The sequence below is a fragment of the Phlebotomus papatasi genome, chromosome 1, assembly GCF_024763615.1.
Source record: "Phlebotomus papatasi isolate M1 chromosome 1, Ppap_2.1, whole genome shotgun sequence".
Lineage (NCBI taxonomy): Eukaryota > Metazoa > Arthropoda > Insecta > Diptera > Psychodidae > Phlebotomus > Phlebotomus papatasi.
Window position 1 is genome coordinate 68340258 of NC_077222.1, and position 25279 is coordinate 68365536.

General features: G+C 33.1%; 1 protein-coding gene across 4 annotated transcripts in view; it reads right to left on the bottom strand.

The window, feature by feature from the left end:
* Positions 1-25279, bottom strand: part of LOC129798455 (unconventional myosin-IXAa-like) — a 66242-nt gene that overhangs the window by 34427 nt on the left and 6536 nt on the right. For all 4 annotated transcript variants that reach the window (XM_055841629.1, XM_055841613.1, XM_055841606.1 and 1 more), the window contains exons 2-5: positions 23328-23796; positions 3910-4020; positions 480-601; positions 28-400 (exon numbers count right to left, since the gene is read on the bottom strand). In XM_055841629.1, coding sequence (XP_055697604.1) covers positions 28-400; positions 480-601; positions 3910-4020; positions 23328-23384 — 663 coding nt within the window. In that variant the 5' untranslated portion in view covers positions 23385-23796. The remainder of the gene's footprint in view (positions 1-27; positions 401-479; positions 602-3909; positions 4021-23327; positions 23797-25279) is intronic.

Consider the following 25279-nt stretch of genomic DNA (forward strand, 5'->3'; position numbering starts at 1 on the left):
AAGAAAGTCAAATAGAATATCTCTCACTTGATTCCTCTTCTCCTTGAGCATACAGTAATATGCATTGTCGGCAATTGCAAAGATGTGAGGAGGGAGTATGGGTCCAACTTTTTGATTTTGATACAGCCTTACATACTTGGGATTGTAGATTGGATGAAATTTGAATGGGTTCACAGCTATTAAAATACTCCCTACATAAGTATAAATATGACCAGCATCGAAGCGTTGTCTTAAATTCTCCAACAATGTTGACTCATTCAAGTCTGGCAATTGGCACAAGTCTGGATACTCCCGATTTTCCGGCTGCAGCAGAAATGGTATGAAATCCCGCAAAATTTGCGGATCGAGACTGTAGTTGTCTAACCAGGGAACATCATTTTGGGATTCGCGTAGATAAAACCTTCAGAAAAAAATAACCCAAACATTTATAGCACTTACACCTCTATATATAAAAAAACCAAAACAAAATGAACTCCTACCTATGAAAATCTCTTTCTGAATGCATTGGCCACAGGAGCATAACTGACACGGGCTTTTCCTCTGGCGACAATCGCCTCTCTTTACTCTCATCCGCCACCTCGGCAAGTTCATAATTGCTTCCCTGCATTTTGTTCAATTCAAACAGTCAATGGTGCACACAAAGAAAAAGATTACCACGTTAAAAAAAGGTGCATAATGCATACCCATAAAATTAATTCACCATATTTTTGCTGTATATATATATTCTCTAAATAATGTAAAATGAATCATGTAATTGCCTCAATTATATTTTCAAGAGAAGTGCTCTATTGAAGTGGCTGCTGCTTTTACTCACTTCCCGCGCACAGATAAACCTCGGTTCGCATGATTGTTTAGTAACGAATACTAATTTCAAAACTTTACAAATGTACAAATTTGTTTTTCTGCAAAATTTGTTAAATAAATCCGATGGTTTAATCGGGAACTGAGTGCTTTCGAGACTGTATCCTATCCTTTACTTAGAATCTATGATTAATTAAAGTAAAGTCAAACGATATCTCCCCAAGCACAAGTTTGCTAAAGTTTTCTAACTGATTATTAGGTATTTTTTTGCAATTTTTTAGAGACTCCTTTATTAAAAAAAAAAAACAGAAATCACCATTTTTTAACAAAAAAATCTAAGCTAGAAGGATGAATTTTATTCATGATTTAATGCCTTTTAAAATATCTAAAACTTTTATTAACATTACAAGGTTTGTCATTTTTCTACAATGTTGCTGTGTTGATCTTGGAGCTACTCATTGGTCTGTATCATTTTTTCTAACTTAATATTTTTTTCAATTTGGATTTTTTAATAAAAGAAACAAATGATCATATTTTGGTATAAAAACTAAACGAAAAAAACTGAAAATATAGAAAGTAAGTGAAGTGTACGAAGTGTATAAAGCTCATCAGAGTGTACTAGAGAGGTACTATAGGTTTGGCCGGTTTAGCCCAGTTCCCAAATGTTTTTTTTTAATAATTCAATTTATCATTTACCCTTTATATCTAATCCTAGATCTAATCTAATCTAATCCTTAATATTTAATTTGACAATTTAGTTTAACTGTTTTTATAGACAAATTAAACTATGGGGTCTAAAGCGGAAGCCGTATCAAATACTTTATTAACGAGAAGGAGACCAATGAGCACAAAATACACTAGGTTACACGGCCTGGTCTCCAGTCTCCGGAGTGCTAAGCTAATTCGGACACCAGATAGGAAATAGAGAAAAGAGATTCAAAACCTCAACAAAACACAGCTAAGAATGCTAGTTGCCCCCTGCTCATGGGACAATACGTTCTTGATTTCCACTTAAAAATAATAGGCATTAGCACGCATGAGATTTGCAGATATTGTCTGGAAGACGAAGAGGACAATATTCACATACTCAGCTACTGTCTGGCATTTGGGATAAAGAGGAGGATATCCCTGGGCGACTTTCTTTGCCCTGCCTCCGTCATTAAAACGTCCCTACCTGGAGCTTTATTATCCTTCATTAAGGACGCCAAAAAAAAGCTCTAAAAGAGAATGGGTACATTAGACTCGTCGATTGCAGAGCCCGGGTCTGCTTTTGGGACCACCTCAACATAAGTAATAATAATAATAAGCTATATAGCTAAGCGTTAGATCTGAAGTCCGCAAAACACAATAAATGCCTTCTTGGGCACAAAAAGAACGTTTTAATAACGTTTTTTTTTTTCAAATATCTTATTGCCTGATTAACAGATGAGATGATTTTCTTAATATCAATTGTAAGCCATGTTGAAGTTCACCTTAATAATATTATAACTTATAAAGAGAAAATGGAGAACTAAAGGTGCCAGTCATCCTTGAACATCCTCGAAATGAACTGTGCACGGCGACTGATATTCATTCATTGAAGTACAGTAGACTCTCACTCAATCGGCTCTTTCTCAATCGGGCGTCAAATTTTGTTGACAGTTTTCACGTTTAATTATGAAGCTAATTCGTTCAAATTCGCTGTAGTTCTTCCTATTTTATCGTGATTCTTTATAATTGAGCACTTTTTGTGGAATTTACAAAGGCTTTGACGCTAAATTCTATCGCTAAACCGGATGACATTTTGCCCCATATTCACGATTGAGAGAGAGTCTACTGTACTAGTGGTAATTGTCATGAGCATGAGTAATAAGAGCACCTTATAACCTGTAGCACCCGCCTAAAGGGATGATGTTTTGTGTTTGTCGTAAGAATGAAGGATTAGCATTGTTGGGTTTGGCCGTCGACTGTGTTAACAACTGTCGAATGGGCCGTACGCTCTACACAATAATGCAGTGTTTTCGCGACAAAACGATCAACAAATAAATTTAATGTCTTTTCTAATCTGATGTTTAGCTATTCGGATTGACTTCAATAATTCAGAACTTTGAAGCTTATAGGCGAAAGCTGTAATAGGTGTCCGGATTCCTGATCAGCATTTCGTCCTTCTATGCTTTACGAGATCGTTTGATAAAGTCGAGAAATTATTATTATGGACTTTACCGAAGGTAAATCGTTTATTTCTTATCGATCAATACAGTTTGCATATACATATAATATTTACAATTAAATCGTTAACAACAAAGAAAAGAATCTCAGCTAACTATGCGTTATCGATCAGGGTATTCTAAGCTTCCGATTCCATAAAGGACAAAGGATTGCCCTTCATAATGAATGAATGAAAATTTCTTTAGAATAAAACTTTCATCTTCAATAATCCCATATTTTCCTAATACTTTTGCAAATCGAGGCTTATCTGTAACTTGCAGCATTAGACCTTAATTTCACTTTACATTGTTACTCAATATTTCCATAGTTTTTCTCTCCTTCATTCTCTGTAACATTTTATACCATTGTTGCATTTTATATGTTACAAATTAGGTCCAAGAAGAAAAACCCAAAGAGGAAAAGAATTTCTTGTGTACCCAGCCAAACAGAGCTGTTTCCTCTTTTCACCTTCTTTTCACACCTCTAAGCCTCATTCCATCCTAATTCTTCTCTTTTTTTTTTCAATACTTTGTCACCCAAATACCGGTATGGTAAAACATATATAGATCAAATATTTGTCAATAATTCCTTTCCAATGTAAATATATTTATGATTTTATTTATTCAAAGTGAGTGAGAGAACGACTATTGAGCTGGTGAGGGGCTAAGATGGCGAAAACAAAAATACCTCACCAAAAGTACTTGTAATATTTTCGATAAGCCACTTTTCACATCAAGAGCACCTCTTGATTCATTGATAAGGTATAATATTGAATAAATAGAGAATACTAATAAGAGTAAGAGAAATAGAGAAGAAGAATAATGTCAAGGTGTTAAAGAAACTCTTCCAGCTTCGGAACATTTAAAAGAAAAAAAAAACGTCTCCTTTCATAATAATGAATATACTCAGAAAAAATCTTACCGATAGTCCTAAGCGTTCAACAATACATGAAACAATTTCTTCGGCGGTTGTTTGTTTAGATGCTTCCACACTTAACGCCTCATAGTGTAGGGAAAGAGCTCCCACGTACACCTGAAAGATGGATAATAAAAAAAATGTTTGAGAGAAAAATTATTAAGACACTCTTCTTTGGCGCAAAGTGAAAAGACGACGATGTGCAAAAATATTACACAAGAGAAAATTCATTAAAATTCCTTTCCATCACATATCCCCATTTGAGAAGGAAAATACTGAGTTGTTGGAAATGAGTAGGAGATTCTCATGTACGACAGACAACATAAAAATTAACATGTCATTTCTATCCTCTTCTCCAATAATTTTCTCCTCACATGATCTTGTTTAGAGAATTTGAGAGGAAAAATTTTCCATTCAGGAATAACGCAGACTTATTTGTGAGTAAAAATAATATAAGTAGCACATCAAATATCCCCAAAATCCAATGCTAAATTGAGAAAAGCTTATGGTACCTAAGATTCTATTGAGGCTATATCGGAGGGCTGCTTGTAGATCGGAATGTGTGCAAATTCTATTGTATTTCTAATAAGCAGTCTTTAAACTAGAAGTTTAGCCCAGTTCCCATAGATCTCAAAATTCTAAATAGCAACCAGTTTAATTAATTTTTCAGAGTAGATCATTTGCCCTTCCTAAGTTAAATTATTCCAGAAAATCTTGACTTGTAAGAAATTCGAGCAGTTGAGCCATATAGAAGAGCTTTGTTTATACGGGCTTCAGACCTAGGACTTAGCCATATGGCTTAACTGGTCTAATTTCTTATCAATTACGATTATTTGGAAAAATTTAACGTAGGACTGCATTATTAAAGATAAATGGTCTATTAGGTTCTCAAAAAGCAGTGAAATTACTCGCTATTCAGTATTTTGAGACCTCCGGGAACTGGGCTAAACCTGTAGTCGGAAGACCGCTTTAGGGCGCAAATAGACTCAGGGTGATCCTCGAGAATATTAAGTCTTGAAAATTTAGCAATGTATTATTAAATAAATGATGGTTATACAAAGAACCTCTGATTGATGATCCTAAAGCCCTCAGGGTATGACAATTTAGGATAAATTTTAACCGTTCAATTTTACAGGCGGAATATTCTCGAAGATCCAGCCTGAGTCTATTTGGATCAGCAGGTCTGAATTCTGTATTGGCGTAGATACAGTAACTTTGCTCCCTACTTGGTATTCCTAACGGTAAAGACCATTTTTTAGTATTAGAATTAAAGAAAAGCTTACCAACATCACTCCGATGCTACACACACTTTAAGTACTCCGATGATGTGTGAGAAGCATATAATTTACAATAAGCTTATCTAAGATTCTTACTGATTCGTCTACTTTAAATTTGAAATAGATTGAATAGAAAATTTTAAACACAAATGCGGTATGAAATTTAAAAAAAAAGAATAGTTAATTTTAATCAAATAGATGACAAGTATTTCCCAGGGAAGGTTGTGGTAGAGGATCTCGTCGAGATGCACAATTAAGATCATCTAAATCGATTAGTTAATACCGAAGAATATAGTAGTCCAGTTAAAGACTACGGTCCAACTACAATATACTAAAATTTCATCGAAATCGATCATTTACTTTTTAAGTTAAAATATTTGATAAGGTCGGCAGAGAACACCTATTGGCAATTTTGTCAAAATATTCAAATTTATTTAATGTATCTAATAAAATTCAAATAATATGAAGTTTTTTCATTAATCATACTTTTTCTTATAAAAAGAGATGTTCAAATTTCATATCCCAAATGGTTCAAAACAGGCTGCCAATAGGTCATAACATAAGTTCTTAAAGTGCCAATAGGTGTTCCATTTGACCCTATCTACATTTAGAAACTCGATTTTTCGATTTTAGCAACTCTAGAGAAAGGTCTTACGAACTTATATTGTTTTGAAAGTTGTAGTTTGTCGCAAGGTTGATGGTTCAATTCTAGCAGTTAGAACAAAAGAGATGGATGCAGATTCTAAGGGGGTAGTTAAATGGTGTCAAGTTCTTTTCATTTCTTACCTTACCAAAGAATTAGGTCTTCAGACCTACTTTTATATACATCAAATGAAAAAACTCTATATAAAGTTGAAGATTCTATCCGGTAAAGTCTAAATTATGCCCACGCACTATCAAACCTTTACGGATAATCGCAAGTTTGGAATAGAATAAAATATATTTTTTGATCTATGAGTGTAAAACCGTAAAACTACAAAGTTCGAGTCCGATCAGTTGACATTAGCTTTCACCTAGGACTACAAAAGATGGAGATTGTAAAGAATCTCAACTATTTGAACTTCTTTTTATTACGAGACACGAAAGAAGCAGCAAAATTTAAATATAACGTCTGGTCTGCAAGATGATTTAAATTCAATATTTTGTTGCCTCCCCCTCACTTTACTTCTTCCGTTCAGAGGATCCCTCCTCTCCCACAAAATCATCATTTTCGTATAAAATAATAAAAGGCAACAGATGGAAAATTGTGGCAAATTTTATGTGTTTGAATTGTTTGAGATGAATTGTTTGAGTGAACATTGTAAATAGAATCATAAAAATAATAATTAAAAGGAAAAAAAAAGAATGTTTCTTTGAGAAACGACACACAAACATCCAACATCCAGCAATTGCAAAAAATAAAATTGAGATTGAGATCTCTTTTCTTGCTGACCAACACCCTTTTTTTATACTGCTCAATCAAACAACTCCTTCCTTCTACTGTATTATATCATACAAATATTAGAAACACTTAATAGGATGTTCTTGGAATTAAGCATTTACTATAAGTCGAAAAAAAAATCATTGTCACAGAATTTTCTCGGGAGATTTCGTGATTCTCTCTCACTTTTTGTGCCCCATCGTCTTCCTATCATCCTCCAGCTGAAATTAGTCATGAATAATTTGAATTTAATCTTCGTGATTCTCTCACCAAAAAAAACCACAATGAGCTTCTTTTTTGTGACACGCTCTTTTTTCATAATTTCTATGGCAGACATCAGTTTATATAGTTCTTTTTTTTGGGGAACATGAACTTTTTTTTTCTTCTTTATCACGGAACAACTTTTGATACACAAGTCATGTAAATAGACCAACAGGGTCAAAAATAGCGCCGGAAGTGCATAAAAGGCTCAAAATATTTGTCGCTCGCTAACTGTTGATGTTATTTACAAACTTGGACTGTCTTTTCCGAGTTGAGAATTGTAGCTTACAAATTTTTAAAATCACTCATGGATAATTATACAGTAGACTCTCTCTCAATTGGGCATTTGGGGCAAAATGTCATCCGGTTTATCGATAGATTTGGACGTCAAAGCCTTTATAAATTCCACAAAAGCGCTTAATTCTAAAGAATCACGATAAATAGGAAGAACTACAGCGAATTGAAAAAGAGCCGATTGAGCGAGAGTCTACTGTAATAAGATTTAGATTTAGATCAAGAGGGGATAATATGATTAAATGCTGGTATACCGCTTTGGAATTAATTCTTATGCTTTCAAACATAGAATATTTTAACAAAAAAAATGTTGTAAGTCCTGCCTGGAGCAAAAAGATTAGACATCCAAGAGGACTTTCACACATGTAGTAAAATAAAACAATCACTGTAAACGTAAACTAATAAAAAATTACATTTTTTTAACTTTAAAAAAGCTTATGTCCAATAAATTAGCAATATTATGCTATACATTTTTTATAATTTTTAATATTAGTCAGAATGCCATTAAATGTTATGAAAATCAATTTTCACAGATTTTCGATAGTTCGACGTTGATCATATTTGATACATTAGACGAGAAGTGCAACGAATTTCTGAAATATTACACATAAACCTTAAAGTCCTACGTTCAAAACGTAATATTTTGGAAAGTATTTAAGATTTTTCGTTACTTTTTTTTATGTGAAATTTTGAAAGTGTCCGATATTGCAAGTTATCCAAAATTTGACACAGTTTTCTTACACTATAAAATAAAGAGGTACGAGGACAACATAATTTATCTTGAGCCTTGCTTCTGCTTTACAACAGTACTTTTTGTTCTTTGATATTCCGATATTCCTTTTCATTAGTAAAATCATGGAAAACGTAAATTAGTAAAATCATTTCCACTGTCAATACAATAATTTATAAATATATTTTAAGTAATTTATGTGGGTCCCGGTCAAAATCCCGAATGGGCCAAAATCTGGAAGCCAAAATTCCTAATTTTTAAGTGTCATAGCTATTCCTACGATTGCACCCGCGCTTGCTGGAGGCAAAGGAAAATCTTCTGTGTCTTGGGAAATTATTCTAAATATTTTCCTCCACATAATTTCATCCCTTTCAGGATTTTGAACATTGGGGATTTTGGCGTTCGGGATGTTAGCTTTCGGGATTTTGGTTTTCGTGATTCTGGCTGCCACCGATTTATGTAAATATTTTAAATTGTTTAAGCTACGAACTCTTCATTTAAATGTAATTTAATTTCTGATTACTGGAAAATAAAATGAGAAAATAATTAAAAAGTAAAAAAGTTAGTAATAAAATTGCGATAATTACTGCTCTGAATACGTCAGAAAAAGATCATTCGTCGACTACTTCCTACACAATAATTATGCTTGTATTACTAGAAAAAATATTTTTAATATACTTTTACACACAATAAATATTGAGATGATAAAATTTCCTTTTATAGAAAACTTATCAAATTCACTCAATTTCAACATGTTTATCAGAACCTAGATATTTTACTGAACAACAAAGCTTCGCCTGATTCACGACAGAGGCGCTTCAATAATAAATTCAAATTCAACTGAAAAACCATATTTTAGTATACCAAAATCTATCATCTGGAATTTTTCTTAATTCAACTCAGCTGAATGTGTCATATCATGAATTAATCTGAGAAGGAAACCACATTGAGATTATTTCTCCTCTCTTCATCGTGAATTTCTCAAAAGAATCGCAATGGATTGAAACACTTGTGAATTTATTTATAGAGAAAGGAGGAGAAGAAATTTAACGATTTGATTGATTAAAAGGCCGCTTCAAGAGGGTGAAGAGGGAAAAATTATTCAAGCAATTATCACATCATCATTTCTCGGAGAATTTGCTGTTTACGCGGGATGTTTGGTGGATGGAATATCAACAAACATGCTGAAGTGCTTCTCGCGTTCTCTCGTCAATGGTTTTGGATGAAAGACACATAAGCATTTGGATCATAATATAGTGCCTTATAACATTTACAGCAAAATTCGATTTAATTCATTGCGAGTGGAGAGGAAATAATAAATGATATCAGACATCACCAACACTGTGTCAAACATCGCGACAAATCAACAGCATTCGACATGAATGAGATACATAACTCCCGCGACAGAAAATGTTTCCCCTTATCAGTGCATTGGCAACATTTGTAGTTCTTTTTTTTTTCATCAAACATCATACCAATCAACAAACAAAAAAAAGCAACACACCATAGAGATCAACGGAGGGAAGATATTAACTATGATATTGTGTTGTGTGAGAAATAAATTAATTTTTTTTTACTGTATTGTCTCATCAAAATGTTTCCCTTTTATGCCTTCTGTCTTCACCCAATTAAAAATTACATTCCCCTTAAAAATTCCTTCAATTTTTCAATCGATTTATCAAAGGGGCAAAATTGATGAGTGAACCATAAGAAAAAATCTCTTTCCATTTTCAAAGTAATATTGCAACTAAATTGATCAATTTACTTCTTTTCCTCTTTCAACTATCAATATATACGGATATTTTTGTACAAAAGAGACATATAACATAATACACTCCCTTTTTCCAGGAGGGAGAGAAAACAATCTCAGTGAATTGTGCACAACTATTGTGGACAGCAAAGTAGGACAGAGTATTTAACCTGATTAATAACCTTTGAGCAATTATAGCTCAATTCCATTACTTTTCCTCTAGTAATTGGTCCTTTAACCATCTCAAAAACCACTCATAAAACCTTATATATCGTTTTTGCTTTAAACTCTATAAAATTACTGTTGAAAGAGTGATTTATACTGTCTCTCTAGAATGTGATTCTGACTGGAGAAATTCTAGAATTAGACAAATACAGATTTCTAAATTAAATAACCATTAAAATTCATGACTCTTGATAAGACTAAATGTTTGTCTTATTTACACAGAAAGGCTTTTAAAATTACCATTATAAAGAAATATCATTGCTAAGTCTATACAAATTGCCAGCCTATTTATAATTTGTAAATTAAAATGTAGGAAAAGTCTCCTTATAGAAAGAAATGATAAATTGAACAAATTTATTTTGTAGACTTCCAACTAAGCCACTCTATGGGACTTAATTTGAATATATACAGTTTCTGAATGAATTTTTAAGGAAAATTTCGCTTTACAGGTTTAGCCATTTAAATCCACGGTTTGTGGAAAAAATGCCGACTGCTATATTAACTCTTCTATCTCTTCTATTATGTCATATTTATTTTCTATCAATTTAATTAATAAAGAGAATAGGAGTGCAATAATTGCAATTTATAATCCAAAAGCTCTCATCAAGAGGAATTGTGGAAAGGCAATATGCGTCAGTCATAAAATTTATAAAATATTGGATAATGTCATAAAAATCGTACTTTACTGGGCTAGAAATTATAAATTAAAGTATACATATAGTTTAATTTTACTACCAATTTTACTTCATTTTATCTATTACTTCAATTTATTCTAACAATATGATTAATTTAATTATTACAGTTTATTTGAGTTTAACTTAATTGCATTTTTGTTTTTCAAGAACTCACAACCTTTTACAGGTAAGTAACAGCCAAAAAGATAAGTGTATACCGATTTAAACCGATATCGGTTAAGAACCGACGGGACTCTTGCATTACAGATGGAATACTCTATAACTTGACCCTTTGAGTGCCCAAAATGTTAATTGATACAAATGAAAAACTGTCAATAAAAAGTCTAACCTTAAAGATAGACAATCTGGATTGCTGTAACTTACTTGTCACTTTGTAGTCTGTGTATTTCTATACTATTACGGGAATAGTAGGGGAGATTGGGGCAAAAAGTCACAAATCGAAAAATTCAAAATTCAATATCTTGCAAGGTAAAAAAGATAGCGGCTCAAATTTTTTTCTATAGATAGCCTTCATAGGTCTTCTTAATTGTCGTAAGTTTGTTAGAATTTGAACAAGGAATTTAGAAAATAAAAAATATCGAAATTTTTAGCCCCATTTTTCAAATATTTTCCTTACAGAAGATAACAATTATTACCTACTTATTTTCCGAAATTGATGCACTGGTGAATATTTTCTAATTAATTTGGATTTTTTGAATACGAATCCGCTATCTATTTTAGAATTTTACAAATGTTCTTTTCTCCAGAAATCCTTTTATTAAAAATGGCCACTTGGGGTAAAAAGTAACAAAAGGTATAGAGCAAAAAGTAACAAAAAAGCTTGTTGCTTGCATTGGTCAAACGATTTGCAGTCTTTTGTTTTTTTTTTTCTTCTAAAATACCTTGAAAAGCGCTTTTCTCGTTTTCTCACTTTTCTCACAGAGAAAACGGTGTTTTACAAAGGTGTAGATGAATAAATTTTCTATGAAAATATGTCCTCTAGGTATTTTTGCAAATTTACGGAAGCCTGTAATGAAGCGAATCAAAATATGATAATACCCAATGTCTGTTACTATTTGCCCAGCATTTTTGAGAATAGTCACAAAATTACCTTTTAGAAATTGGTTCGATAAACGTATTTCCTTACACAATAGAGGAAAATTACTTTCATAAAGTTGTAGAGCGCTAAATTTCCTATAAAACTGCGCTAATTAGAAATTTTTGAAGCGCTCGAGTAGCTTGTAAAAAAATAAAATATCCGTTTTGTGACTTTTTGCCCCAGTCTCCCCTACTCTCAAAGAAAAGGTTTCTAAAGCGGCCACCTGAATCTTGTAAAAATGTTGTCAAACAGTTGTTTCTCAATTTAACAAACTATTTGCTCACATTTTATATAGGAAAACATTCTTTTGACAAACTTTTACGAAGATCCAGTTGATTGCCAATTTGACAATTTTTTCCATATCTTGTACGGAATAATATCTTTTTTACAAACTTTTCTTGTTAAAGTAATAAAAAACAATTTTTCAGAGTAGTTTACATAAATTTTTAAGAAAATGTCAATGTTTTCACGTATGGTACTTCTAAATATTAAAATCGTATGATGTTAACAACATCGTTCATTCTAAGTAATTTCATGCGAGATAATTTTAATGATTTTGCACAACTTGAATGCAAGATAATATTAATAACACTATGAAACCTTGCAAATTTCGTCAAAGGAAGATGCCACAAAAGACAATAATAAAATTGTTTAAAATTGCATTGCAACATAGAGTATTTCTCTTCAAATCTCCCTCCTTGCACATCTCAACACCACAATGGGTAATGTATACATGAGTTCCAATGCAATTGCATATAGAGATGCGTGAAGTACAAATATTGTTTAGATCACTCATTGTGCTTCTCTTTCCTCGTCTCTCATGTCGCATCTGGTTTCGTGGGGTCTTCTGGAAGAAATATAGCGACTGATAGAAATATGAGCGCGGGTGGTTGGGATAGGACGTATGGAAGATCATATAAATTCACATTCTCTTTGGTGCTGCTTTAAAGCATCGACATCGGCACAACTTACGTCATGCAGACACACATTTTTTTCCAACCCAAACACAGGGTTGCTCCATGTGTCTCCTTCCTCCTGTACCCCGATTCTTTGTTCCTCCTCTCCACCAGATCGTCCATGGACAGGGTATGAGAGAAAGAAAGATGTGGTCTGAGGATCATTCGCTTCAGTGATTTCAAATATTCCACCATGGTCCCTCGCCTCATACACAACACCCTACTATTTTTGAACCAATATTTATTATTTTTAAATTTATGAATTTTTGCTCTCTCTATCCCAGAACTCTCTGGTTCTTTGGGGGAGGCATTATGGTTAGAAAAAACAGTCATAAAATTTGTCAGACAACTAAAACATGCCACTGCGAATGTGTTTGAAAACAAACAGCATCGCTGAGATTTTTTTTCTTTTTGCGTGAAAAAACACGCACCAGAGAGAAATTTTCCAAACAAATTATATATACACAAAAATTTTCAGCTGTGGTTTTTCATCAAGACTTCACCAGGTACATACATATTGCAATATATATGTTAACAACAAACAATTGCCCACCAAAAATATCTCCAGATCCACTCTATCCTCAAAGAGTTTGGATTTGGAATGATGAAATCATCTTTTAACCCAAAAGACATTCAACACAGCCTGCATCTTTCTTGCATTTCACGGAACAATTTCTCCCAACAATTCACACACCATTGGCTTCCTCAACTGACCAGCTTGACTGAAGAAGCAACTTGGCCATAGAGGAGAGATCATGAATGAAAAAATGCTCTTGCTTAAGCTAATGTTTTGGCATCCAAATAAAATCAACAGCTAACTTTATATGATTCAATCACCATCATCTGCAACGTTAATTTACGATTTTTCCTCATTTGCCATCCCATTTCTCTTCTCTGCTTGCTTTTATTATTTTTTTTTTCTTCTTTTTTACATTTGGTGTTTGTTTTAGAGCGATAAAATATTGTGTATATTTGCCTCAAAATAGCGCACGAGATGTTGTTGGGATTTAGTTTCTTTGGGAAAAAGAAGCATATACTTGAAGGTAAAAACTCACATAGAGACCACCGCAGATTGTTGAATTTCAAAAGACTCTCAATAGCACTCACACAAACTATCGCACATGTTCTTTTTTTTTGTAATCTTTCATAGACCTCGGAAAAAATGCTACCTTTTGGATGTGAAATGATATTTTTTTTCTGTAATAATAGACAGAAAAGTACACGCTGTTCTAATGCACCATCCATTCAAGACTCTTGCATTTAATGATCTTTGTTGCAAATGCATTTTTTTAAATAAATGCAAATTAAGGTAGAAACGCATTAACATAAAGCATAAAGTTTAAGTTCATTGCATTTGGAATATACTGTCGGTTACAAATTTTATATTAGTAAATGAATTTAGTAGGTCTCAAGGATGAATATTATAAAAATGAATATACAGTGTACGGTCAGGTCAAACTTACAATATACGACTTCTAAAGTTGTGGATTCCTTCGTCTACTCCTTCAATCATTGCAACACAACTAATAACAATATTTCAATGGGAGACTATACTGAAAGCAACGTGGCATCGATAATTTCTTTTTCCACACATTTTTACAGAGGAGACAATAAACTTAATAGAATGTTTTTGCTAAAGAAAATTAACTTATCATTCTGATATATTTCAAAATTGTGCATTCTAAAAATTAAAAATGAGTGATTCATAATTCTCGAATAAATAATAGAATAATTCTGGGAAAGCTTGAGTCGAAGTGCAATTTCTAAGTAGTATACTAACTAACTAACTAACTAACTGACTAATTAAGTATACTAACTTTTAGTCATAGTAGTTTGTCTATAAAAAATTTTGGTTAAACTAGAGATTAGTTGTTATATGAAAAAAATCATCAAAAATGCTCATTTTAGGGTACAATTTTTGAAAAAGTCCTAAAATGTATCCTTTATTTTAATCGTACATTCTTGGTATACTCAAAGGTCTTGTAGAGGATAAAAATACGCATCTTTTGGTATCATTAAGGTTAACACGGGGTAAATAGAACTGCAGATAAAAAATGTTGAATTTTAGAAAAAAAAACAAAAAAAATAAAATGCAGATAAAAACAAATGTAGACGTTGCCCAAATGAACGGATTTCAAATTTGAGATCCTTAAATGACTCTCTAATAAGATTTTAACATTTCATTGAAGACATCCACAAAAAGGGTAATTTTGTCGCACAGTGTAAGCATTCAAACGTGTGATTTGTGTTTTTAAGTCACTTGATTTTTAGAATTTGATCTTAGAATTGACAAAAGGGTAAACTTGGCCCACAAATGAAGGTTTAAATTGACTTAAAGTAATAATGCGCAAAATGAATACGATTTTAACAATTGCTTTTAATGTGAAAACATATTCATGTTGTACGTCAATTAATGTGAATCTCAATAAAATTTTAATGAACAAGTGTGATACCAGATTAAGGTACTAAAAGATCGCTGTAATTCAAATCGTTGGACATTTGAAACACACTAAAAGCAGTTTTTGTAAAAAATTGTGACGTTTCTGCCTACAATTATAGGGAAAGTTGTCTTTAAAAAACTTTTTTTTTTTTAATTGCTTCTACTAGTGTCGGCTTTACAGATATTCTTACATTTTCTTGATTTTCGATTATCGACTGATCTACCCAAATGTCCCACTTTAATAAACTAAGTTTTGCTCTCCCTTCAAAAGGTAGTTCTTGGTTAACATTGATTATAAACATTGTTTAGTCTACTTGTTGATAGAGCAAGTCACACCTCAGTATTCCCATACGAAACTTGGTTGTTTGATTTAGTGATTGGAAATCTCACCACTATTTTAATTACAACATATCTCAGCTGTTACAAACCACCTCTGAGGAATTCTATTTAAAATTTTGCTAAAATCAATATTTACCCTGGTTATTGGCAATTCCCAAAATAACCCATCACTGGTGTTTATCACGTGAAAAAAAGTGGTAAAAAGAGAGACATATCATTTTTTTTTTGAGTAGAGCCAACTAATTGAGATAGGATAGACAAAAACTATATATACTTATATATATATACTTCCATCGGCAACGTGACAGACTTATCGTTTTCGTGACTTGTACTACTTGAGAATGGGAAGTGCGATACTCAATTTCCTCCAACTGACTCACACTCATTCTCCCCATTTGGTCTCATATAAGGAAAAGAAATATTCAATGTGTATTTTTAGAGAGAAGACGCGAAGCAAGAAGAGAAAAAAAAACTCTTTGCTTGTGTAAACTTGAACTTGAAGGAAATGAAATCGTCTCATTACTATAATTTTAAAAGTTGCCATGTTGATACTCCATGGTCTTTTCTTTATCGTTGTTACGGGAATGGCAAATTAACTCCATACGCTATTGACTCTCCCAATCAAACTTAAAAAATTTCCTCTTTTTCTGTTGCATTTTCTCCTCCTCATGTTTCAATATCTAACACCAATCGACCTTATGTAATTTTTCCTATGAATCAATTTCCATTTCCATCGGGACACACAAATGAGATAATTAGCCACCGCACTAATTCCCAATCACACTTTTCCTTTTCCTTCTAGTTCACTCTTAAAGTGAAAAAAAAATCTAAAAACTCCTTCTGTTGTGCTATTCTTGTAGATAGAATATATAGCAATAGTACAAGAAAAATATTTCTCCTATATACAACACCATATGAAATTCCACCACTTTAATTATACAAACATTTTGCTATCATCATCATCATCGTCATCCAAAGGCGGATAATTGGTCAAACGGGTGAGAGTGAGACAAAATCTCAAAATCATCAAAAGTCTTCACATACCTCTCCACTTCTCTTCCTCTTCTTACTTTCCATTAACGGTTTTCAATAAAAGACAGCACACACTACCACAATCTACTAACTTTACTATAACTCAACAAACATAGCCAAGATATAGAGAAAATTATCTCTGACAATTTATAGTGTGTAATTCAATAATTGCACATTAAGTAAATAGCTCTGTGAATTCTTATCATTTCCATCCTCGTTCAATTCTTTATTTACTGCTGACTTTTTTAAGGGCAATTTGGGAATTTTCCTTGTCGGCTACATCTATGTCTTTGATGAGTCCAAAAAAAACGCACAATAACTAATAAAAATTAATCTATTATTTAAAAGAGGTGTCAATTTAATGTCAGTAAAGGATACTTATCTTTCGTGTTAGAACTTATGAAAACATTTACGGCACTTAATGTGGGATAAGTGATAGTGCACTGGTTTTTTTTAATGCAAGTGTCCTTGGTTCGCATCTCCTATAGGTCTTTAGGAATTTTCTAACATTGAGGTCATTTACACCGCAGCATTGGATTGAGATTGAATTGTCCCAAAATCGAAAGGCGACAATTTAAACGGTTTCATTAAGACCATTTAAACCGCTGCATTATATATTGAGACTGAACTGTTCCGAAATCCGATTTTGGGACAGTTCAATATCAATCTAATGCGGCGGTGTAAATAGCCTCATTGAGTATTCGGATCGCATCCATCAAGCTTCATTTTTAACCTTTACTCTTAAAGGCCCAAATAGACTGAGGCTGATCCTAGAGAATATTTATCCTGTAAAATTTAGCAGTAAAGATTAATCCTAAATTTCCATACACTCAGGGTTTAGGATCATTGATTAGAGGCTCGCTTTGGAAAAATTGCCTTTATTTAATCCTTTACTGCCAAATTTTACATGTTAAATATTCTCGAGGGATCAGAATGTTTATTTTTTGGCTCTATAATCGTAAAATTGGCACAGGCGTCGCCTTATGCCCTAGAAACACTTACGACTAAAATTCAGAGACGACTAAGCTCGTTCATTCCCAAGTCAGTTCCTGACACACTACAAACGAGGCTTAGCATTCACTGGTATCCACAAAACATAGCTTTTGTGGGTTTTTATGCAGATATTCTTATTGCAATGTACATATACTCTGCTTAATATGAAACTATTTGTAAATTTATGCCTCAGTCCACGTCCAATTATTATTGTTGATTACATTTATTTGTGAGGTGGATGTTCTCTCGCGACATAAGCCGAATCCCGCGATTCTAGTGAATAATTCTTGTTGTTACACGTCAATTGTGAAGTAAATTTACAAGTAGTATCATTTACAAAGAAGTAGTAGTGCTTTTCAGTAGAAGTATCTGCATAAAAGTTGACCAAAGTTATGTTTTGTGAGTGCCAGTAAATGCTAAGCCTTGTTTGCAGTGTGTCAGGAACTGACTTGGCTATGAACGAGCTTAGTCGTCTCTGGACTTTAGTCGTAAGTGTGTCTAGGGCATTAGGGATTAATTCGTAAAATCAGGTCGGGGTTGGGTCGGGTGTCGATGTCGTGTCGATACACTCAGGGATAATTGCTTTTGTTCTGCATAACTTTCTGACCATTTAAAGATTTTTCACTTTTACTGAGAATTTTAATTATTTTTTCCAATTAAAATTTATAATAAAAGTTGATCTACTTTGATAGAGATACCAATGATTTCCAATTGGATTCACACGAGCAAAAAAAATATCTTAAATAGTCTTTAAAAATGCAGCTTTTACCAAGTATCAATAACCAATCAAATTCTTTACACATGAACACGTGCTTCTACTAAGACAATATTACTCAGAAATTAATATCTCTCTCTTTGTTTTTTCTTTTCAAAACTAACATGAACTTCCAAGAAAATACTCATTGAATAGGAATTTTACATCATACTATAGTATATCAGTTCTTCAATGAAGATTCCTAAAGTTGAATTCTTATCCCGGCGCGACATTAATGCAAAATTTAAATTATTCCCGGAAAAGCCGCAGAATTTTGCCAAAGAACGTATTATAGAAATATTATTAGTATACAAATTCCTTACATATGCTTAATATAAATATTTTTCGGGTTTAAGAAATTATCTTGAAGAAATACAGAGGGCAAAATCTAATAAAAATCGCCTTGTAAATAATATCAAATGTTATGTGAAGAAAAACTTTTTTTCTTGTCATTTGAGCTGATTCATCAATTTGATTCATTCCTTTGATTCACGCCAACACGCGGAAAAGAGGAACAATTTCGCATCGAGAAGGCACATTTTCAATCAACCCATTCCATCGGGGTGGAAAATATTGCGGAAAAGTTTATTATGATATCCTCTAAAAATCTATTTTAAAATGACCACAAGTATGGCTTGAAGGCTCTTTCGTACCGTGAAAGTCACTCGTATGTATGTTTATCTTGTCTAAAGCTCTCTCGCATCTCCATCAAAGTGACAAGCGTGCGTATCAATATCTGTCGTCGATTATCTCTCCTGGGTAATATTGTGATGCCGAGAGTCCAATGGAGGCACTCCAAGTCACTCTTGCTATGATCGAAATTGACCAAAAATAGACGATGTGGGATGGGAAAAAGCACGATGGTCAAGATCGCGCAGAAAAATTGCACACACCAATGATGGGAGAGCAAAGAGAGGTAAAAATTGAACGAGTTTTGCGCACGGAAGAAAAAAAAAGTCAAGAGAAAGAGCCTGCAGATGATATTGAAAAGTTTGTGTTAAAATGATTTGTAATTGCCAATATTGCCAATCTCTTTATCTCTGTCAACGGACAAATAGAGATTGAGCCATTGTAACAAAATTGTATATGCTGGAGGAAAGAGGCCCAAAAGCACATCCTCCCACATGCAATTGCGCGAGATTTACCGTGGACAGTGTGCAGGCAGGAAAACTTAGGTGAGAGAGATGAGATTCAGAGAAGGATTGTAATCACTCACTGTCATCCCAGAGGCTCCAAAAGAGAACTTATCAGCAGCATTGATTCACTGTGTTAATGGTATTAACCCATGGAAATTAATATTATAGAAAATAAATGCAATTTTAAATAGATTTTGTGAACTGAAGACTGGAGCTATACAGAACACAGTTGCAAATTAATTAGTCAGGTTAATTAAATTTTGTTGAGATTGGTTTTAACAGAAAATCTGTCAGAAACAGATTATAAAGTTTTTCAAACAGAAACAAACGTATACCTCTGGAAATCCGTCCTTCAAATTAATTCAGTAAAATTCGTCAAATCCAATCAATTAGGACAATTCGAAAATGTTGAATGCTTTTGACTAAAAATTAGTCATAGAAAAATTAAACTTTACTTTTCGTTTTTGCAATTTTCGTTGTATTTTTACTCAATTCTGAAATTACTTTGCGATATTTAAGTTGTTCATCTTTATTAACATTTAAAAAAAAAACATGTAAAATGTGCGAAAGGGGGAATAAAATTTTTAGTAATTGATCTTTGAGACACATTATCGAACCTGAAAATACCATATTAGTGGCTATAACACAGCGCCACAAAAAAAATTAAAAAAAAAAACATTAGAGATGAAAATCTAGCAAAACTGCTTTTATAATAAATCAGGAATATAATTTTTTCAAATTGTACTCCCGCTTGCATTAAAAAATAACCCATTTTAAAAAAAACTCTATTAGCGAGAGACTGATGTTTTTAGAGAAGAGTATCTCCTGTACAGTAGGGCAATATAGCAATATTGTCAGGCCATGTAACTGCGACGATTGCACAATTCGGATGCCGCGACCGATTCAACTCCAATAAAAACCACTTAAAATATAATTTATATTATTATTACCATAATTAATCACTGCAATAACATAATATAACTATTCTACTTTAAGAAAAACCAAAATCGGTTAAAATAGGTTTATCGGTTTGATGGATAAAACAAATATTTTTCAAACTCGTGCCAGCTTGGTTGTGTACTAAAAATTTCATTTCTGAGAAAATTTTGCTGTTGACAGCTCGTCGCTGGAAAACGTTTAGTGGTTTTTCTTTATTATGAAATATTATTTTCAATCAAAATTATTAATAAAAGTGAAGCTTAGTTATTGTTCTACAAGGTGAGTAAGAGTATATTAATGATATATTAATAATTCATACAGAAATAAGTGAATTTGTGAATGTTTACATTTCGACCTAAGTCGGATGCTGTGAATATCAATGTTTTGGTTCAGAAGTTGCATTGTTCAGGACTCTTTTACTGTTTCAGATGCCGAAGGGAACAAAAGAAAAGACCCATAAGGACAAGCCCTACTCTAAGGAAGGTCTTAGGAATGCCTTGCAATGTGTACGTGTACGTGATAGTTCTACCATAGCATATGCATCCAAAACATTTAATGTCCCAAGAACAACACTGAGCAACAAAGTGACAGGCAAATACCCGGAGGAGAGTGCCCCAATGGCAAGTCAACAATGCTATCAAAAGAACAGGAAAAAGAACTTGTCAAATGGATCCTGGGATGTGTGGATGGCTGGCATCCAATTGGGAAGGAACAAGTTCTGGACAGCGTCAAACTCATCTGTGAGATCTACAAAATTCCAAACAATTTTACAGATGGAAGACCCGGAGACGTTTCAGGAATTTTCTTCAGCGTCATCCAGAGCTCAGCAAGCGCAAACCAAAATGCTTCTCATTGGAAAGAGCTACTGTTACTGCTGCATACCTCACGGAATGGTTTCAGAATTGTCTTGGATATTTCACAGAACACAACTGCAATAAACTTTTTCTTAAAATGAGCATCAGAGTTTGATCGAATTCAACGGAGTTAAAAAAAAGCATCGCAGTAAGGTTCTTGCTCATATATTAATATTACCGTAATTTTATTAATTTTCTTCAATATTATTGCTAAAATTCTTTTTCTATCATGATTATAAATTAAACAAAGAATAATTCTATTGATTTAGAATGGGGAAAAAATATTTCATCAGTCCAAAAACAAGCGTTAAAGTCGCACTATATGAAAAGCATCGGGAATCGGGATTACCTTTCGACAATGACATATGAGAAATTTTCGTAGTTTAATTTAGGAGCAGGACGACATTAAAGGCCGCTGAGTATCGAATGACCATTGGAAGCAGGCCTAATCACTTCTCAATTATTGACATAAATCACATTTCTGAATAGTTTTAGGGAATTTGCCACATAAAAAAATTGTCATATGACATTGTCATATTATTACAGAATTCCCGTACAGGAGCAGTATTAAACATGGGTAGGGGAGACTGGGGCAACACAAATCGAAAATTTTAAAATTCAATATCATCCAAGATAAATAAGATAGCGGCTTAAATTTTTTTCCATAGATAGCCGCTATAAGTCTTCTTCAATGTCGTAAGTTTGTTCGAATTTGAACAAGGAATTTAGAAAATAAAAAATATCGAAATTTTTAGCCCTATTTTTGAAATATTTTCCGTGCAGAAGATATCAATTTGCTACTTATATTAAATTTGATGCACTGGTGAATATTTCCCAAATTATCTGGATATTCTTTGAATACGAATCCGCTATCTATTTTAGAATTTTACAAAGATTCTTTTCTCCAGAAATTCTTTAATTAAAAACGACCACTTGGGGTAAAAAGTAACAAAAGCTGGAGTAAAAAGTACCAAAAACCGAAACAATTTTTGATGTCCCACGGTGAAAAGAAACGTCAATGCTATGTGTCGCCACTTGTTGTTTGCATTGGTCAAACGATTTGCAGTCTTTTGTATGTTTTTTTGTAAAATAGCTTAAAATCCTTAAAATGCGCTTTTCTCGCTCAGATAGAGAAAACGGTGTTTTACAAAGGTGTAGAAACAGTGAGGACTAGACCTATATGAATTTAAATAGATGCCATAGGGATTCTTGTCCACTGACGAAATGTTCGACATGTTCAAGTAGTGAAGATATAAAAATTAGTGTTTAAAATTACCCCATGTTAACTACTGTCCCAGTTTTCTCTAAACGAATTATTAGCATAAAAATTCGATATTCTACATCAATTTATTCGAACATCGACATTTTATGCCAATAGATAAATAATTATCTTTAAGTTCTTTAAGTCAAGACACTTTTGGAGTATCAAACTTCAGTTGTGAGAACACCGATTTACTGAATTAACCCTTTAAGGACATTAGAGTCAAGGGCAACCCAAACAAAAAATTCTACAAACATCCACACTTATTTTTCCTCAAAATGGTCAGAAAAATGATTTTTTTTTTGAGCCACTGTATTAGTCCCCTCGTCATTAAAGAATTAAATTCAATATATCAGTAAATTGAGCCAATATTATGCATATTTGTTTGATATATTAATCAAAACGCAAAACATAATTTTTCAAAACCTAAAAATAGTGTTATATTCTTGGCAAATGGGTAATTAAAATGTTATAATTTATCTTGGCATCTCGCGCACTTCCTTGAAATGTTACGTTATTCATTATCAAATCTCTGAATATTTTACTGACCATTTACATAGATTATTTTATTTATCAAAAAATTAAAATTATCCTATTACATACTAAAAGAAAAATACTTCTCATTGGCTTTAGCACTTCTCAATGGAAAATTGCAATACATCAACAGCAAGTGCCGACTTGTTGCAATGGGTTAATAGACCCAACGATTGTCGCGAGTCAGAGGGAAAGATGGTGTGAAAGAGACACACCACACAGCAATAAACATGATAAATAAGGAGACACTCTCAGCATTGGAGAAAGCAAAAGAATGAGCCAAACTACCTCCAATGTATTTGTGAAGAAGTTGTCTTTAAGATGTTGCAAATATGAGACAAGAAAAAAGGGGAGAGAGTGAGCGAATGGAGAATGCAAGTGCATCCCAAAGTAATAAAAAAAAGTGTATATATATATATATATATCAGATAATATAACTTGTAATTTCTCCTTTACCTGCAAAATATAGCGGGAGCAATCTCCTGACGATGGTGATGAGTCTGTTGACTGCATTTTTTCACTTCGACACTCAAATTGTCGTCAAACGAACCGATCATTCTGTTTCTGCACCATCAACACTTGTTTTCCATTGAATTTTTCCTCTCTGCCACTGCTCTAATCTACATTGCTTGTCCAACATTTAATTGCCCTTCTTTCTTTTCTTTTTCTTCTCGCAATACAACTTCTTATATATTTTTTTTCTTGCCTTGCACACCTCTCGTTTAATCGGAAGAAAAGAAAAACTTATGGTGCTATATTACTCATTTATGATCACTCACACATCACTGAAATCTTAACTCTTTCTTCACCGCGTCACAATTTGTCTTCACTACAAAATTCACTAATATCCGCGCTGCTACTTCCTTCACCCCACAAATCCACTCACGCGGGTACAATCACTCCCAATCGCGTGGTCTTTCACAGTCTGCAAAGAAAATGAATAGAGAAAAACAAAAATATTAGCTAGAAAACACACAAAATATCGTCTTTTGATTAATGAGACAGGAAGAAAAACATGATTCTATTTTCTATGTGACAAAAATTCCGTGAGAAAACCCACGATGTCCCCATGAGACGAAACAAAACAAAAAAAGCAGAATGATAGGAAGAAGGCTGCACACGCAAATATTTCACCATCATTATCAAGTGTTTGAGCAAATTGACGATAACCACTGATTTTTCCTTTCAATATTTGCATCGCAGGAAAAAGAGAGCAAATAAATTGCTGAAGAGTGTTGAGTTGAATTTCGATAAGAATGGGGAGACACTGTGCAGAAGTTTCTGCTGTGAGAATATCCCAGAAAGAGAGACGAGAGAGAGTGAATGGAAATCAGCAGGTTGTTGGAAGTCAGAAACAATTTTTTTTCTTTTAGAAGCAAATGGGGTAGAGAACAGAATCAAGGTCATGGAGAATTGAGAGGGAGTTTTGGAGCAATTTTTGTTGATAAAAACCAGAACAACAAAAAAACCCGGATACAACGACAGGTAAACTCTTATGCTTCTGGATCAAAATGGATTGGAGATTATCCAGGTATTTCCATGGAAATGGTTCAATTAATTCATCATACCGAGATAACAGAAGCTGTATAAAGTTACAAGTGCATTTCAAATTAAACTAGAAATAAACAATGTTTAAATTGAACCTTTTTATATAACACAAACTGAAAATTTGTCAAAATAAGTTTTATAGAATATTTCAGCTTTCAGTGAAATATTGAAAATTATTTGATATTAAATTAAATAAAATACCCTTGTCCACTTTGTACCAAAAATAAATTTGTTATAATGTTAAGAAGTAATTCAAATTGTGAAACCCTTGACCATTGTCCGAGAGCAGTTCGCGAACCCCGCAGTTTGCATCGAGAAACCCAAAAATTGCATAGCGAAACCCGAGAAACTTGCATTTTGTATTGATAAACCCGAGAAACCCAATTTTTGCATCGAAAAACTCAAGAAACCCGGTTTTTACAACGAAAAAAACTGAAGAATTGCATCACGAAACCCAAGAAATCCAGTATTATATCGTCAAACTCTAGAAATACAAAAGTTCTTGCATTATGAAACGCGAGAAACCCAATTTTGCATCGTGAAACTCGAGAAACCTGATTTTTTACATCAAGAAACACAAATTTTGCACCGCGAAACCGGCGAAACTCAAAAAACTTAATTTTGTATCAGACTCGAGAAACCCGCTTTTTGTATAACAAAACCCGAGAAATATAGTTTTTGCATCGCGAAACCCAATCTTTACATCGGGAAACTCGAAAAACCCAAGAATTGCATTGCAATTGCCAAGAAACCCAGTTTTTGCATCGCGAAACCCACTTTTTGCATCGTGAAATACAGGGAGGTGACATTAGCTTTGAAAAATGCGACCGGTTTTAGTGTAATTTTTTTCCTGTTTTCGT